Genomic DNA, 17,917 nt, shown 5'->3' on the forward strand with positions numbered 1-17,917 from the left:
TGCGCAGGACTCGTTCTGAAGCCGACTGGGGACTGTTAAGGCCTCCGCTCAGGGTGTTCAGACAATTGCCCTGCGGTTTAACTCCATGTTATGTTTTCTGCCCAGGCCTGAGAAGGCAGAACGCTGGGGTCAGTGCAAGAAGGGGAACTCAGGACGTAACATTGCCTCAGCATCTACATCCGTTTCACTCTTCTCGGCACTCCATCCTCTCCATCACAGGCCGCTTGCTGCCGAGAACACCAGGGCAATTGGACTGGGTGCAGCCAGACCCTCACTGCCAGGGCTTGGCTTGGTCTGGCACCCGGGGGTGCAGCCTGGCAGCCCCTCTCGGCAGCTGCTGCTGTTTGTCCCCCAGAATCGTAGCTTTTAAACGTCAACATTGTTAATGCCCGGATTGCTCGTGCACGAAAGAAGAGGGAGGGTCAACGATCTCCCCAACCGAGAAGCAGGCTTTCCAAACTGCAGTCTCAAAACCTGCCCCTCATGGCCCTAAGTGGCCACTAGATGTCCCCCCCGTCCTGGCACGTAATGCTCAGCCGAGATACCAGTTCCTGCAGGCCAGAGCACGGGCTGAATGTCCCCTGTGGATCTGCCCCAAAGTTTAGAGCATTTGAATCTGGAGTCGCACTCGTTAGAGGGGCCAGAAGCCAGCTGCAGCCTGGCATGGCAGGAGCAGGCGAATCCCCGCCCACCTTGTGCTTCCCTTCTCTTTGCACCCCGGGGCTTTTCGTTCATACGGCCCGGGGCCAGAAGGAGCCTGATCCCTGACTGGGGCTTCCCCAGCCACTAATAAAGAGGCAAGCGGCTGCAGGGAGCAGTGTGCATCAGGGCTCTGACAGAAACAAACCAACCCCAACCCCCAACTTTTCAGTGCCAAATTTCCTTTAAATTAATTATTTTAAATTGATTTGGTCGAAACAAAAACATCTTGTGCAATCCAAACCCATTCCCCTCCCACGTTCCGATTTGCTGAAACCGTCAAAAAATTCACTGTCGGACCAAAAACTATTTTTTCCCTGCCTTTTTGAAATTGCCAGCGCCCGCCAAATCCATTATTCACCCAGTGCTCGCTGCTGCCCGCAGCCGCCCCCAGGAGATGCCAGCCATTACCGCTGTCGCCAGGCGCTGCCCCCACAGCCTGCAGCTAAAGACCAGACACGCTCGGAAGCCCTTGTTAGTGCAAAACTTTTTTATTTGGTGCCGTATGAAAAGTCTGAGGTTGGGCCGATCTCAATTGGGCCCTGGGCTCGTTTGTGATCAGTTCTGGAGTTTGCGCCGTGTAGGAGACAGACCCAAACTCCCCTCCTCTCCCCAGCCCTCGGGATCTTACCCTTGTTCTCAGAGGGGCAGCCAGCTGGCATCAGAGCCCCACCCCCATTCCCCTGCGGGTGCCTCTGGGAGGTCAGGGGGGCTCCTTGTGACTAGCCTGGGGTGATGTAGTCTAGACTCCAAAGGGAGCGTACAGTAGCTAAAGCGGAGCTGTGCCTGGGTGCCAGCCATCCCTGCCCCGTGCTGCAGGCTCTGGGGGCCTGGCTTGCAGCTGCTCAGAAGGGAAGAGCTGGGGGGTAGCTCCTTGCCCTGGCAGAGGGGGCAGTGCTGGTGCCCATCCAGGGCAGAGGGCAGCGTGTCTGACTCTGCCGCCGCTTGGTCTGCAGAGTAGCCACCAAGAACTCGCGGGCAGTGCGGGGTTCCAAGCATGGCCCCAAAACAGGCTTTGGCCGCTGTCCTGCACGGAGGGGAATTCGCGCCCCAGCTCGGGCCTGGAAAGCTGACAATGTTCCCCCTTCCCTGGCCCCCCAAAACCACTGGTGGGGGTGACAATCTCACGTATCCTGGCTGGTACACCATCCAGCTGAGGATCTGAAAGCACTTTAACATTCACTCACAAAGCCCTACAAGCCACCTGGGAGGTAGGTACGGCCAGGAGCCCCATTTTTGGCAGATGGGGAAACTGAGGCTTGGCGTGGCACAGTCAAGGTCGTGCGGGGTGCTGGTGGCGGAATCAGGAGGAGAACCCGCGTCTCTTGCACTAGCCTCGTGGCAGGAAGCTCTCCCCAATCTTTGGCTGCTGGTCCAGGGAGAGAGAGAAGAGGTGGTGTCCCAGGGGCCAATTCCCCAGTGTCCCGCTTCCATGCAGTGACACCTGGGGGGAATTTGGCCCCACGCTAGTGGCTGGAGCACCCCTTATTCATTTCTTTGCATGACTAGATGGCACGTCCCAGCGCTGGATTGCAAAGGCGCATCAGCATCATGGTACAGAGGGGGAAACCGAGGCACAGGGGGGGAAATCTGAGTGGCCCTGTGTGACACACCAGGTGTGTCAGCTACTTGCTGTGGGTTGGAAATCCTGGTAGATCTAGGCTGGGGTGGGGCACGTCCAGGGGGAGCTGGTGTCACACCCCCTTGTGCTCCCCTGCGTCACAGGGGTGAGAACTGACACAGGGGCCTCGGCCCAGCAGGGGCACTGGCAGAGCCCATGCTACAATCATCTGCTTTGTGTACAAATGTGGGGGGCGGTGAGGGGCAAGGAAGCAGCACCCGGCCTGGCCAGGGCTTTCTCGGGGGTAACGTGGTTTCTATCTTCCTGGGAAGCAGCCGGGCCAGGGACTCCTGGCCAAGCGGGGCCCCCCCCGGCGGCCGTTCAGAGCTTTTCCTTGCGGGCTGGAGAAAGGCAGGGAGACGGGCTGAGGTCGGGCTGTTCTCATCCATCCTGCGTCAGACTCAGCCACGAACAGTCCCATCTCGAACGGAGCTCCCAGTCCCCGTGGGCTGGCCTGCACGCCCGCCGCGGCGAGGCCGGCTTCTCCTTATTCCGTGTGCAGAAGGGCAGGCCGGGTCCACCCCCGGGCACGCCGAGGTAGCGACGGGACAGTGGCGTGGCTGGAGAGGCCCAGCCCTGTGATACAGTGGAGTGACATGGACACCAGGTCCTTGGGATTGTCATTAAATTACACAGACGCGCCCACGCCGGCTCTTCTGTAAACAGGAACCGTCCCTGCTCCGGAGCGGGTCCCAGGGCCGGCGCCGGGGGAGGGGAAGGCGGGCCTCCTTATGAATTCCCGCGGTACGTGATGTTAGTGAAGGTGGAGGTGGCGCCTTTGTATAGGGGGTTGTTGGCCTGTAACAGAAACACAACGGACGTCGCGTCACACAGCCCTGCTCGCCAGCAGGCCGCAAAGCACCCAGGGAAGGTAAATAGCATCATCTCCCCTTTATAGATGGGGAAACCGAGGCCTCCTGACCCCACGCATAGGCGCCGACTCCGTGGGTGCTCCGGCGCTGGAGCACCCACCGGCAGCTCCACGACCCCACCGCCCCAGCTCACCTCCGCCTCCTCCCCTGAGCGGGCTGCCGCGTCCTGCTTCTCCCCCCTCCCTCCCAGCGCTTGTGCCGCTAAACAGCTGTTTTACACAAGCCTGGGAGGGAGGGGGGAGAAGGAGGAGGAATGCGGCGCGTTGGGGAAGAGGCGGGGCCAAGGCGGGGATTTGGGGAGGGATCCAATGGGGCGGGGAGGGGGGGAGTCGGGGCAGGGCCGGGGGCGCAAGCTTCCACAAAAGTTGGCGCATGTGACCCCACGCACTGGTAAGAAATGGGCTGGGTCATTTCAAATGGAGAGGATGACCCAGGTTCCCCCTCACTCTCTGATGCTGCGTTCTAGTGCCTGTGTGCCAACAGACAGGGGCCAGGCTGCAGCAGCCTCTCCCCACCAGTTCAAATCCCCCCTAGGGCTCAACCAAAGAGAATGCCAAAGCCTCGCCCTCAGGGACATTTCTCCACTTCGCCACCCAGTTCAAAAAGGACTGTGTCTGCCTGGAAGGGATCAAGGGCTGCACGCCAGCACTGAGGGGCACGGGCAGAGCTGGGTGTGGGGAGCCCAGGGCAGGATAGGGGGCTGCGGGTCGGGATTGAGGGGCACTGGCAGAGCTGGGGATGGGGAGCCCGGGGCCGGGATAGCGGGGGGCTGTGGGTCGGGATTGAGGGGCACTGGCAGAGCTGGGTGTGGGAAGCTCAGGGCTGGGGTAGCAGGTCAGCGCTGTGGGCAGTGAGTTTTGCCCAGAGTCCGGCTCTAGCCAAGGTGGACAGTATCACTGTTATCAGCACCGCTATATTTCAAAGAACAGGGCCTAAGAATTTCATCAGCCGCTCGTGCCCTGCCGGGGGCCCCCGGAGAGTTGCGGAGCTGTCTCGAACCTTGCCCGGGCGGGGCGAGAGAAACGACCTTCCACAGACCCAGTCGCCCCCCTCCCCCTTTGGTGCCGAATTCCCCGCACTCCGTGTCTCAGCCTTTCCGGCCGGGCCAGGCCGTGCACAGGGATGGAAAAGCAGGAGGAGAGTGAGTCAGAAGGATGTGCTGGGGACGAGCGCTCAGGGGACGGGGCAAGCTGCTGGGACATTCTCTCCTGCACACGTGCAGCCCTGCTGACTGGCATATGTCCGGAGGGCAGTGTCCCACAGCCAGACTTGGGCTCTCCCTCCCCAAGGCCCTTGATCTTCCCCTCCCAGCACCCTTCCTGCCAGAGCATCTCCTGGCTTCCCAGTGCCTACCCAGGTCCCCTCTGACCCGCCAGGCCCAGATCCCCAGGGCATCTGGGTTCCTGCCTGAATCCCGCACGTTGCCCCTGACAGAGGGGGGTGGGGCGTGGCAGCCGAGAGCAGTCACTCCAACACACCGTGATGGCGGGAGACGAGCAGGCTGCCCACCCGACCCTTACCGTGTCCCATTTAGCCCGCGCCCTCTCTTCCTCGAACTTGGCGAACTCCCGCCGGTCGTGGACGGTGATCAGGAGCTTCCAGATGAGGAGGGCGACCAGGCCAATGAGCAAGATGGCCCCCGCCACCAGGAGCAGAACCATCAGGATGTCGGGCCCCTTGGGACAGTCTGGCAAGGGAAGGAGGGAATTAGTGCTCGGCCATTCCCTGCGTAACCCAGCGCATCTACTGCCGCTCCCTCACGCAGCTAAGCAACAGGAGAACGCCTTCGGCCAGCAGCAGTAGCGGGTCTCTTATCCTGTGCTACTAGAGGGCAGCATTTCGCCCACATGCAGGGCTGGGTCCGGCACTGAAGCACATGAGCAGCTCCACTGAGTTATTCTTGGGCCGACAGGTGAGGTTTTCAAAGGGGCCTGAGCACCCAAATCCCCCTGCCATGCACCCTCACTCCCTTTGAACGCCCCAGCCGACGCGTCTGCAGGGCCAGGGCACTCCATGCTAGAGTCCAGGGGGCCACGCCTTCAAAGGGCTGAGATTCCCAGACAGAGAAGCCAGCGGGAACCAGACACAGATGAAAGCTGAGCTCGTGCTACTGCTGAGTGGGCACTGCCCGTCTCTGAACCTGCCTGGCCTTCCAGTGCCAGGGCCGGCGAATGCGGGTAACTCCCTTGCATTCAGTGCCAGCGGTGCAGTGCTTGATGTCGAGGGGGCATCTGCCCCCTCACTGCCCCTAGGGCACCTGACAGCCGCCGCTGCCCGGGAAGTGGGTGTCTGACAGCCTTCCCTGGAGAGGAGGGATGCCCCAAGGACTATGGCATGAGCCTACGACCTGGGAGACCAGGGCTGAAGCCCTTGCTCCACTACAGACCTATACAACCTTGGGCCAAAGCCTGGATGTTCCCACGTGTCTTACGCTGGCTTCACATCACGCAGCTAGAAATGTAAGGGGCACAGCCTGCGGCAGCGGGGACATCCTGCAGGTCCCTGAGCCTCTCTGGGCCTCCCTGCCCTGACTGTAATGGGGACCCGCGCCCTGCCTCCCGGGGTGCTGGGAGGGCGACCGCGGTACAGACTGGGAGGTGCCCTGATGCTCTGAGAACAGGGGCCAGGTCGTACACTGGGCTGGGATCTCCCCTGTCCTCGAGCCAGCCAGTCCCCTCTCGTTACCCTGCTTTCCTCCACACGCCCGATGGGCGAGGCAGCTGGCGATCGCAGAGGACATCCGCTGCCTGGCCCCTGCTCCCCTTGGGGAACGAAGGGCTCCAGGGCTGGGTAGGAGGAGTTCCCTGGCGTCTAACACCCCCAGACAGGCTGCTTTGCTCGTCTTGTGGCTTTGCTCGTGTTTCGATCTGTCTGAAACTCTCTCCCCCGCACCGGGCAGGTTGGCTCTGCTCCGCACTCCCCCGTCCTGAGCCGGCGTCTGCTAATACCTCCTGGGTGTGTCCGTGTCTGATGGAGGAGGGGACACACCCGCTCCCCAGCCTCTGACGCGGCGTGCAACCCAAACAAACCTGAGCCTTTGCCCTCCAGTCTGTCAGGCCCGCGGGGTCCAGCCCAGCCCTCGGCAGCCTGCCAGCAATTACACCTGGCGGCCGCTTTCCTGCCTCTGCTTTCCAAGGCGCTCGGGGCAAAGCTTGGGGTGCTGACGGCCCCCCAACAATGGGATCTGCGTGGGGCGTGGTGTTATACCCCTTCCGTACAGGGGACAGCCTGCTTCTATCCATGCCCAAGGCTGGGGCCGAAAGAGCCCCGAGGCTCCCCCAGATTACGCTGCAGTGCAGAGGGGTCAGTGCAAAGCTAGGGAGCCCCAGGTGTTCTCTGCCCAGGGCGAGGTCTCTACCGAGCTCGGCCCCCTGACGGGCGCCCACTGTCCTGAGCTGTGGAGACAAGGCAGGGCCGTGCAGGGTCTCTGCCGTCCACGCCGGCTGCAGGGAAGTGCTGAGCAAAGCAGCAGCCCAGGGAGACGGAGACAGGAAGTCCCTGTGCTGAATGGTGTGAAACAATCCAGTCACGTTCTCACTCAGCCCTCTCAGACGCTCAGGCCCTGCGGCTGAGCCGCACCAGCCAGGACAGGCAAACGGCGGCTTCAAATCCTGCTCCCTGGTGTACGTTCGGGCAGCCCCCGCGGCTAGTCTAACCTGCAGACTGCTCCCGCCAGGCCGTTCTCTTGGCCTGAGGCCGGTCAGCCAGGATCCCCCAGTGGCTTGTCGCGCTGAGGCCGCAGCAGAGCCCAAGGGGGACCAAACCCTGAGAGGTGCCAAGACTTTCCACCCCCCACAGACGTCTGGGGAAGCTGACGGACCTGAACTCATTACATGGGGCCAGTCTGTATGAACAGGGTCTGGAGGAGGAAATGGATCGTGTCCTAGGGTGACCAGATGTCCCGATGTTATAGGGACAGTCCCGATTTTTGGGTCTTTTTCTTATATAGGCTCCTATTACTCCCCCACCCCCTGTCCTGATTTTTCACATTTGCTGTCTGGTCGCCCTATTGTGTCCACAGAGGTTCTTTGTTCTGTTCCTCGTGTTTCGGTCGCATTTGCCGAACGCAAGGGGACGGGTCTCGGTCTCCCGGCGGCGTGAAGCATGGACGCTTACAGCTCTGGGTGACGGACACCAGAGCCCACCCGGGCTCCAGCTACTCTGGCCCGAAGTCGCTCCCGAGCCGGGGCTGCCAGACACGAGGCAGAATCGTTTCAGATCATCATATTCAGCCTCCGAAAGCAGCCAGGGAAGAGTCCGACCACAGAAGTGCCTGGAGCCCCTAGGGCAAGGAAAGGCTGTTTGCCACCCGCCGTGCGGATGCTGGCACGTAATGGGGGTAATTGGTTGGCGCTAGTCCCTGGGATTTCCCAACACCCCCCAGCCGCATTAGGGGTCTGAGCATGCTCCTAGTCAGCATTGGGTAACAACATGGTCTGGCCCTTCCCGTGTGTGTGTGTGTGTGTGTGTGTGTGTGTGTACACACACCCCTCTGTTAGGCACTACTGTCATATAAATAATACTAGAACCTAGCCGTCCTGACCCCCTGGCTCCTGCTTTATGCATTAGCATGCCTGTGGCCTTTAGAAATTAAATCCACATCACCCAGCCATGGGGAGATTTCCTAAGCAGCCCCCCGTGTGCCATGCCCCAACTCCCTGGGGAACCCGTCGGGGACGATCGCCCATTTGCTGGTGGCCCCCTGAATTCAGATCTTGGACGGTGGGCTCGATCTGGGCCTGTCTCCAGCTCCGTCATGAGCCGGGGACCTCTGTCTCCTGGCCAAGGGTGAAGCGGGGGGGGGGGATTAGGAGAAAGGGCAGATGCAGGACAGAGAATTAGCCAAAAGGGGGAGAAGGCAGCAGGCGGGGGGGGGGGGGGAAAGGAGCCCCCAGAAGAGCTGGACAACCAATGGAGCAGCCACTGGGGCACCGGATGCCAACTCCTCCCCAATTCCCGGGTGAATTCCCACTGGCCGCACCGGGAGACAGTGAATGGCAGGGGATGGGTTCAAGGAAGAAAAGGGAGCAGGAAACCTACACCCCAGCAGCTCAGGTCCTGTCCCTGCAGTGTGCCATAAACCTCCCCCCACCATATGGAATAGGCCTGGGCTGAAATTCACACCCTGCCTATTATCCCTGGCCTAGCTACTGTGTACTCCCAGGGCATGTCCGGCCTGTGATCACAGGGCGTGAAAGCAGCTTGGGTCCGGAGCTGTACAAACCCGCCCGGCACCCTGGGCTCCGCAGCTTCACCGCTAGCGGGATTCAAACGCGGTCGGCTCAAGCTGCCGTCCCGCCCTGTGATTACAGGCTAGACACCCGCCCGTAGAGGAAGCAGCTGTCCAGGCTGGACAGAGCCAAGGGCAGCCGACCTGCCCTGCAGAGATCCCATGCAGCAGCTGGGCTCCTCCGGGACGCCTGGCTGCATATCTCCGCTCCCAGTGGCAGGAGCGGAGCCAGCCCGGGGGCTGATGCTCCTGGGCCGTCGCTCGCTCCCTGTCTCACCTGGCTCCTCGATGACGTAAAGGATGGATTTCCCGCTGGAGTCCTCATAGTACTGAAACCGCACCACGCAGTCGTTCTCATCCTTGTAGGTGCAGTTCACCGCGTCTTTACCCGAGTCACCTGTGGGGGGCGAAGGAGAGGCCATCAGCCCAAGCCGTGCGCCCCAGGGGGGTTACGCAGACGCTGCCCCGCTAGGCAGACAGCGAAGCTGGGGCCGGGTCTGCGAGTTCCCCCGCAGGCTTTGTCTAAACGAGGAAGAAGGTCCCAGGCTAAAACAGGAGCTGAACCCTGCCGTGAGATCCCCTTCCCGCACCTCAGCACTGGGGTTGTTACCGATAGCCCCGGACCCGCTGCTCAGAGCGGCCGCTGCTGTGTGGGCCCCAGGATCCCGGCGCTGGCCGGGCGTGTCCGAGCACGGTGTGAAATCCCAAGGGGCATCCACCAGGTCCTGATCCTGCTCTTACGGACGGCAGGGCCCACCTCCCACGGAGCTCGACGGGAGCGGGATGGGGCCCCAGTTCTGTATTCGCTTTCCTGGCCAGCGCCCTGGGAAAGGAGGCTGGGGCTGGCCACGCGGGGCGGGACGATGCTCGGCGGGCAGGGCGCTGAGCTCCGGCTGCATTAGGCAGGTGGCCAGTGGGAGGTCAGGTGAGGCTAACGGGTGCTAGCGACACTCAGTGTCCGAGTGCCCAGTTTAGCTCGCCTGCCGGCAGGCTTACCAACCAGCTGGCACACATTTATACCTCCCGGGGGTGGGGTGGGGTGTCTCTGTACAGCCCAAGTGAGTCACCCCAGGAACGCTCAGCTTTTAGCGTCTCGTCTTTCGGGCCCTGCAGCGGGTGACCTCTGCCTGGGGCATGCGGAGGGGGAGGTTCGGATTCTGGCTCCGGTTTCCTGGCTCTGAATCAAAGGGGAAGCTCCGGCTCCCAAAGATCTCGCTGCTAGCATCCAGCAGTTGGTTTCTCTGCCGTACGCTGCTCCCCCCGCCACCCCCAGCACTTGGGGCAACAAACGCCGCTGATCCACCACCCTGCTGGGCGTTCTCGGGGCCCCGGCTGACAGCCCAGCTCCTCCCTCGCTCACCGAGTTCCTGCACCGGCTTGATCTCGTCACGGCAGGTGCGGCCGCACGTTTGCTGCTCCATCAGCGTCCCCCTCTCGAACTTCTTACACTCCACACATTCCCTGAGGAGGAGGAGGAAAGAGCGATGAAGGACAGGATCATCAGGGGATGCTACGTGCAGCTCCAGGGCTCCCTGGGAAGCCTTTAGGTTTGGGGCTCAAAAATCAGACTCACGGCTGGGGGCTCCCGCAGGGTCCCTGAAGTAGCCCTACCAAATGGAGAAGGGGAGGGGAGAAGGGGCCCCCCCAATCACCCCAACTGCTTCACATTGTTCCCCTATCCTATGTCCCTGCTTCCCAGCACCTCCATTCCCAGTGGGGATCCCCTGTGCTCCCCGATGGGGCCTGGCACCTGACACAGCCACTGGTCTCGACCCTGCCTCCTGCCAAGCCCCTGGGTGCGTGGGAGGCTTCCCCCAGGGAGGGGGACCCTGATTCTGACCCTCCCACGCAGGAGCGACCCTTTGCCCTGCATCCACCCTGATTTCACGCTGGAAGATCGGCCGCCTCTTGGCATCAGGGTCTCGCAAACCTGCCCCCCACTCCCCCCAGATTGCAGTCACAGTATCCCACAACGTCTAGAGCTCAGCGCAGACCCTTCCCAATGAGGTGCCAGCCGGACCCATGCACCGAGCCCATGCCAGCGCCACCTGCCGAGATCCCCGCAGCCCGGAACCCAAGCGAGCAGCGCCCGCTCTGCCCCCCAGCCCCACTCACTTCTTGATGGTGCAGGCGTCGGGGCAGGTGGGGCACTTCTCGCAGGTGTCCCCATAGGCGCCGGCCTGGGTGCACTCGCATTTCCCGCACTGGCAGAGCCCGTGCCCGCTGCACACCAGGCCGTTGCCGGACATGCAGGTGTCGGTGCGGGTCGTGCAGTTGCAATAGTCCCCGGTCCAGTCCGAGTCGCACAGGCAGTCCCCGCAGTTGCACTGCCCGTGGCCTGCGGGCGAACGCAAGGGCGTGAGGTGTGAGCCCAGGCCGCCCACCTAGGTTTGCCTGGGGCCTTGGGATAGCGAGGGGCTAATCCAGGCTGGGGCAGTTTCTCTTCACCCCAGCCTCAGCTCTGCCAAGACCCATCAGTCCTGACCGCCCCGCACGGCTCTGCCAATGCACCACCATCTTGACCGGCGCCACCCTCTGCTATTCCAGTCCCCACCAGCAGCTTTGCCCCCTTATCCCGGCCCGCAGCCCTGGGGATGGCGGGAGGCCGAGTTTGGGCCACGGGGGTTTTCTCTGTCCGTTTGGAATGAGCCTAGAAAGCGAAAGAGAGGCTTGGCTGGAAATCCTGACTCTTGCTCACTTCCTCCCCTGACCTCTAAGTCCTAGGGCCTCTCCTTGGGTCGGGCTGCTCCAGAAACAGACCCAAGTTCCTTGAGACCCAGGTTCAAATCCTCTCCGAGCCTGGGGCTGTTTGGCTCGCGGGCCCCAAAGATCCCAGCGAATCTGGCTGGAGTGTTGGACCCACAGCGAAGCCGACCCGGCCCCTGCCCTCATTGGAGCACTGGGGAATTCTGCCGGTCGCTGCGGTTGGGAGCCGGACCGCAGCCCCTGGGTTCGGCTTTCCTTGGGAAAACTGTCCGTGGCTCCAGTTCCCGCTCAGCCCCGGGCGCAGCGTCGCTGCCGGAGAGACTGAATGTGTCACTTTTTAGAGAATGGGAAACTAGGGATGAGTCAGAGGAAAAGTGGCCAGACAGAACTCAGGAGAGCTACGGGTGGGCAGGGCCGGGGCTGGATTGTGCATGTGTGTGTGTGTGTGTGTGTGTGTGTGTGTGTGTGTGTGTGTGTGGTGTGGAGGGGGGGGGCAGTGGTCAGCATCAGGTGGCATTAGTAGAACGACGTGCAGGGACCCCCAGGCTTGAAGAGCAGTGGGTGCAGTGGGTCCGGATGGAGGGAGGATGGTTAAGCTGCGGGGGTGCAGACGTAGCCCGACAGGTGCCCGGGAGCTGGCACGAGGCATCCGGGAGAAGGACGTTAGTATAAACTTCCCTCTCGCCCCCATTTTAATTTCACAACAGGCACCGAGAGAGTGGGGGAGGTGGAGGAATGTGAGATACGGACCAGCCCCACCCAGGAGCCTTTCAGCTCCGAAGAAAGATCCCGATGCTGATCTCGTTAACTTCTCGGCCCCTAGTAGAGTGACTCCGGATTGACAGCAGTGTGACTGAGAGCAGGCCCTCTGTAGGCTGCCCCCCCTCCCCCGCCCACTATGGGGCTTTGATGCTGCCACCCTCTCCCCCACAATGACAGATCCCTGTCTGGGTGATAAACTGCCCGCTCACCCCCTTCCCCCCATGGCTTGTTTGTTTGTTGGGTGTCATCAATTTGTCATTGTCCTGATAACCAGCTTGGCCCCATCTCAGGCCAAACATCCGGAGCCACTGCATTGCACAACAGCCAGGGAAGCGTGTGACGAACCGGCCCAGATTACACTAGGGGGGGGTAGGGGAGCCAGTCCTTATCGCGGTGAGTCACCGGGACACTCCCCCATTGCCACGGAGGATCTGGAGGGCTCACTAGGGAAAAACAGGCCCGCCCCTCCCGCCTCCACTGCTGGGGCAAGCTAACTGCAGATAAGGAAGCCCCAAGGGAGGCAGAAAGCAACAGGGGCGCTGGGTGTGCCAGGGACAGGAGCGCAGTGGGGAATCTGGCCGGGGGGGGGGGCTCAGCGGGGGGGGGAGGGGGGAGCAAACACGGGGCTGTGAAGGGGAGCCCGGGAGCAGGCTGCAAAGCCCTAAGGCAGAATCTCTCCCATGCAGGGTGGTTCAGACAAAGACCAGCCCCCAGGGACCTTATGGGAACCCCCAAGGTCTGCGCCCTAGGGCCAGGTGCCTGGCAGGGGGTAAGGCCTCTTAGGGGATTTGGGGGCTTCCCTGAGTGCTGATGGCTGCAGGGTCAAGTGGCTGCCCCCTGGGGATGTGATCGGTTTGAACATGCGGCTGGAACGGGCCAGGGAACGGCCGGGGGCTCTTTCTGGAGTGAGCGGTGTGTGCATCTCCCAGCATTCAGGGAGCCTGCGCGGAGGGGAACAGGGCAGGGGCTCGCTGGTCCCCTTTCAGGACATGCTGTTCTGAGTCAGGCCCGCCGCCTGCTCCCGCCGTGAACTCTGCACAGCTTGGCTTGGCTGCTTCCGTGAGAAGCGGCGAGGGAAAGAAACAGATGCGGCGTTAACCCAACTGGCTTAAGAAGGGGGAGCATGGCAACGGGGGCCAGCCTGCCCTGTGGCAAGGGGTCTCCTCAGGCATTCCTCATGCCATCTGCTCAGGTTACACCCCTGAAATGCAGCCACCTCTGGGGAGGGGACCTGGCACCTGCTACACAGCACGGTACAACAACAAACATCCCGCAGCCAACTACACCGATGGAGGAATTTTAGGCAGCCCGTGTGGAATAACACAAGCTGGAATACAATCAGAGTGAACCCCCCTTTTCCTTCACGGAGCTGCCGTCAGATCTTGGAGGATTCCCGGCATCTTAGACCCAGCACCGGCTCAGTGCTAACCCAGATGGGGAGATCACGGCCTAGGGAACCCCACACCCCTCCGAGCTCCCCTTCGCACCACTCACCCGAGCACATCTCGCCCTTGAAGCGGACGCAGGAGAAGTCGTCGCACTCGCAGTACTTGCCGGTCACCTTGCCGAAGTCGCTGGCGTGGCAAACGCACTGGCCGCAGAGGCACTCGCCCCGCTGGCTGCACAGGGGCTGCCCCGGGCCGGGGCTGCAGTTGTCCTGCTGCGCGGGGCTGTACTCCTCCTCGGAGCACTCGCAGCGGGAGCCCAGCCGGCCCGGGGAGCAGCGGCACACGCCGCACTCGAAGGTGCCGTTGCCTTGGTGGCAGGCGGGGCTGTCGGGCTGAGCCTGCTCCTGGCAGGTGCAGTTGCACTCGAAGTTCACCAGCACCGTCAGGCTGTCCTTGAAACCCACCGGCTTGATGGTGAAGGATTTCTGCTGCTGCTGGGGGCAGCCCCGCACCTTGGCTTCGATGCTGAAGCTCACCTGGGGAGGGAAGCAGCCGGGGTTCGATTCAGGCCGGGCTGCTCCAAGCACAGCTGGGGTCACCTGGCTGCAAGGCCTATGACCCGGAGCCGTCAGCCAGTCCCTTCCAGGCACGTTCGACCCGACGCTGCCTGGTGACATGGGGCAGCCCAGGCTGGCAGCGAGCCATTCGGAGAGACCCGCAGGCTCTATACAGCATCCCCTTTTGTATTTGTCCCAGCCGAGCCCTGCTCCGGAAGACACTACATGCCTGTGACCTTCATAGAATCATAGAATATCGGGGTTGGAAGGGACCTCAGGAGGTCATCTAGTCCAACCCCCTGCTCAAAGCAGAACCAATCCCCAGACAGATTTTTACCCCAGATCCCTAAATGGCCCCCTCAAGGATTGAACGCACAACTCTGGGTTTAGGAGGCCAATGCTCAAACCACTGAGCCATCCCTTCTCCCGCAGGGGCAGAGGCTGGGGATGATCCCAGGGCGCTGGGCCGGCTCCTGCAGCGGGATCCCCCTCCCAGCCGGCCGCCAGCTGACAAGACTCACCGTGTCTCCTATCTTGAGGCCCACGCAGGACTTGAGTCCCTGAATGACCTCGTTGTTGAGGCAGGTGGCGTTGAAGGAGAGGGACAGCTCCTCGGGCAGGTCTCGAACCTCCAGCTCCACCTTGGAGCGGATTTTCTGGAGGGAGGGAGGAACAGCGCACGCCCCGCACTTAGGAAAGGGCATCGAGCCCTGGGAGTGGGGAGCTTGCACCAGTACCCAGCGCAGAGATGCAGGCCTATGGAGACGCAGAGAGGGCCAGCCGGCTCCATCTCCCAGGGGTCACCAAGCAGATGTCACATGGTGACAACTTTCCTCAGCTGCCGCCCTGGGCTGGATCGGAACCGGTGACCTGCTAGGGAGAGAGGGAGGCGCTCCTAGAGCAGCGAGCTCAGCGCACGTCCCCGAGGTGCGCTTGGGAAAAGGCTCGCTAGCCAAAGGTCCTTCCTCTGCCGCCGAGGCATCAGCCAGAGGGCCGGCCTGTCTGCCGGGAGAGGGGAAGAAGCGGCTGCCAAGGGGAAAGGGACAAGGTGAGGAATGGGATGACCTCACTTCCTCTGTGCATCGCTAAGGCAGATGTTCACAGCTGGAACCGGGGAGGTTGCTCAGGGCACAAACAGCTGGCGAGTGTCTCTGGGCTGCTCGGGGCTGGAGCGTGGGGGGGAAGTGCATGTCCCTCTTTAAGGGCTGAGATCCTGTGGAAGCACCCCCCATTTTGCTCTGCTTCCGACATGAGGGTCCTCTCAAGTGAGGAGACCCCGGTAGGAACCCCCCAAAACTGCTGCAGGCAGCGGCCCTGGGAGATGCCCTAGGCTGCCCCAGGTTTGCCCCGGGGCCATGGAGTCCCTGCTGCTCACACTCACCCCATAGGACTCCAGAATGAGCTGCAGGACGTTGCTGGAGTCGCTGGACAGGGTCCCCACAGTGGTGCCGGGAATCAGCTCGCTGTAGTTCTGGCAAGAAAACACACAGCCAGAGGTTCGGTACCAAGGCCTGGCGCTAAGCTCGGATCGCTAGCTTTATGGAGCGTGGCTGCTCTGTCGGGGCATCAACCCGGCAACTGCCACGTGGCCCAGCGTGTACCGGGGCGGGGGTTAAACCTCTGCGGGGGGAGTGTTTGCAACCACAGGCAGGGTGAGGCCATGGCCAGAGCGCTGGCCTGGGAGCCCGGAGAGCTGGGCTCTGTTCCCGGCTCAGCTGCTGTCTTGCTGGGTGACTCTGGTCAGGCCATAAAACCTGAGAGTGGAGAGCTGAGGGTCATTAAAGGCCTGGGAGGGGATCGCGAATGGGTTTCTAGCCACCTGGGAGCAGATTGTGGGCAGACGCAGCGTCTCCTTTCATCGGCCATGGGTGGCTCTAGGCGGCCTGGCCCTGGGGCCTGCCTGCGAATGTCTAGAGTGTTGGGGTGGCCCTGGGTGTGCTGAGCTCCTCAGGTGCTGGGGAGGGGAGGGGAGGGAGCTGCCATTGGGGGCGGAGCTTCCTGGGCTCTGGGCGGGGCATCCAGGACGCCAGCGTGGAGCAGTCACCTTATAGAGGCCAACCACGCCCTGCGTCACGGCAAAGATCAAATTGATGTTTTTCTGGGAGAGTTTCTCAGTCATCAGGCCCAGCGAGGGATAGTCCTGGGGAGAGAAACGAGTGGTCAGGCCTTGGGGGCTGGCGCTTCCGCGGGCGTAGCAGGTGCTGAGACATCGAATACCACCCCCCCAGCCCCACTGCACCATACGTCTCACCAGGCCCTGGCCTGTATTCCCCTCCCTTCCCCGGAGGCTGGAGCTCTGTCTGCCCTCAGCAGCCTGCTGCCGTCCCATGTGGGGTAGGGATGTTCCAATCCCACAGACTGTTCCCCCGGGACATGGCTGGGGGAGCCCTGCGATCAGCACACATCCTCCCTTTACTGTCTTACATGTACAGAGGTGCACACACGTGGCCCATGAACATCCACGTGTGTACACACAACGACACACACCTGCGTTTACACACAGAGGTATGCACACATATGTATCTGCGTGATCTCGTGTGCAAGCTTCCCGCGTTCCACAGGGACCCGCTTCCCTCCCCCCCGACCCGCAGGCAGGGCCCTGCGTTTACCAGCGTGGTGGAGGCCGAGTAGAGATTATCCTTGTCAATGTGGCACTGCCCGTCGTTCGGCTGTACGATCCCAGCCAGCCTCCCGTCCAGAGCGATATGGGTCTTGGCGTCTGTCGTGAAGACCAGCAGGTGACTAGCATCGTTCCTCCAGCCGATCTGCTCCTGCAGCAAAACACAGGAGCGGGTTGCTCCACAGGAGCTAAGCCTTTTCTGTACCTTAGCACTGCTGGACACCATAATTACTGTTACTGCCTGAGCTCTGGTACCTGGAACTCCCAGGGGTGACCAGCACCAGGGGCAAGCCAGCAAGGAAGTATGGGCTACTCCTAAACATGGGATATGATTAGGAAGGGATGCAAATTAATAAAGGAGACACCCTGATGCTTCAGGGCATGAACAGCCTTGGGGTCAGGAAGAATTTCCCCTGATGGGCAGGTTATTCCATGGTCCATGCTGGGGTTCCATGCCCCTTCCTCTGAAGCATCTGGCACTGGTCCCAGAGACTGTTCTGTTCTGACCCAGCCTGCCAATTCCTATGTTCAGCGTTCAACCCCCTGCACCTCACACCTGCTCCCGCTGGCCTCACCGCGCTGCGAGATATCCAACCTACAGCATCCCGCCTGGTGACCCTTATCCGCCCCAGGCCAGAGCTCTTACGTCACAGACGGTCGCTTGGATGATGGCATCGAACCCCCCTTCGGGCGCGTCGCGGTTCCGTGAGACACTCTGCTTGCGCACCTCCTCGTTGAAGCGGGTCACCTCGTCCGTGAGCGTCAGGACGTGTTTGTAGCCGAACATGGGCAGGCAAGTTTGGTGGATCCTGCGGGGAAGCAACCATGGAGAGAAGTTCTGTAGCTCCCCAACGCAGGGGAAGGTCAAGAGCGTGGACGGCACAGCGCTCCTGCTGCCTAGCACGCAGCGCGTCTTGCAGTGTCCTTACTGGTACGGGGGTTTTCAATCATTTCTGTATTCCCACCCACCCCCCCAATTCCATACAGCCAGCTGGGACTGCTCCCCTTTGCAATAGGGGAAGAGCAGGGTGTTAGCAACCCCCTCAGGGGACACAGAGCAATCGAGCGGTGCAGCCAGCCCAAGGCTGTGGAGCAAACTCCTGCAGGATCTCGGTACCAAACCTAATTGCGCTGCGCTCTGAGTGTAAGGTGCACGCCGCAAACACAGAGCACGTGTGATAATGTGGGTGGAGAGTGCTTGAAAAGCTGGGCCTGGGCATTTTGGAAAAGTTGGCACATACCATCTGCAAATTTGGCATAAACTCCCCATTGAGTGCACGCAGCTCCCTTTGGGGGATCGAAAGCACCAGGATCACCACGGCGTAACGTAACGCCAGAAACATGTGCCCGTCCCCGTACGTTTTTAAACACCCATTCGCTGTAACATTTAAAAAACATAAATCACCGCAGACTTCGTGAAACTAAAACTTCACCGTCTTTTTAAATCTTCTGTCATTTAAAA

The 17,917-nt window shown here is 61.5% G+C and overlaps 1 protein-coding gene across 1 annotated transcript in view; it reads right to left on the reverse strand.

The window, feature by feature from the left end:
- Positions 1-1,171: 1,171 nt before the first annotated feature.
- ITGB3 (integrin subunit beta 3) overlaps positions 1,172-17,917 on the reverse strand; it is a 42,091-nt gene continuing 25,345 nt past the window's right edge. The window contains exons 5-15 of the mRNA XM_065422768.1: positions 17,102-17,264; positions 16,445-16,606; positions 15,880-15,975; positions 15,217-15,306; positions 14,357-14,491; positions 13,385-13,814; positions 10,538-10,760; positions 9,783-9,883; positions 8,700-8,819; positions 4,713-4,879; positions 1,172-3,118 (exon numbers count right to left, since the gene is read on the reverse strand). Of these exons, the coding sequence (XP_065278840.1) occupies positions 3,050-3,118; positions 4,713-4,879; positions 8,700-8,819; positions 9,783-9,883; positions 10,538-10,760; positions 13,385-13,814; positions 14,357-14,491; positions 15,217-15,306; positions 15,880-15,975; positions 16,445-16,606; positions 17,102-17,264 (1,756 nt within the window). The 3' untranslated portion in view covers positions 1,172-3,049. The remainder of the gene's footprint in view (positions 3,119-4,712; positions 4,880-8,699; positions 8,820-9,782; positions 9,884-10,537; positions 10,761-13,384; positions 13,815-14,356; positions 14,492-15,216; positions 15,307-15,879; positions 15,976-16,444; positions 16,607-17,101; positions 17,265-17,917) is intronic.

The sequence above is a fragment of the Emys orbicularis genome, chromosome 25 (genome assembly GCF_028017835.1).
Source record: "Emys orbicularis isolate rEmyOrb1 chromosome 25, rEmyOrb1.hap1, whole genome shotgun sequence".
Taxonomy (NCBI): domain Eukaryota; kingdom Metazoa; phylum Chordata; order Testudines; family Emydidae; genus Emys; species Emys orbicularis.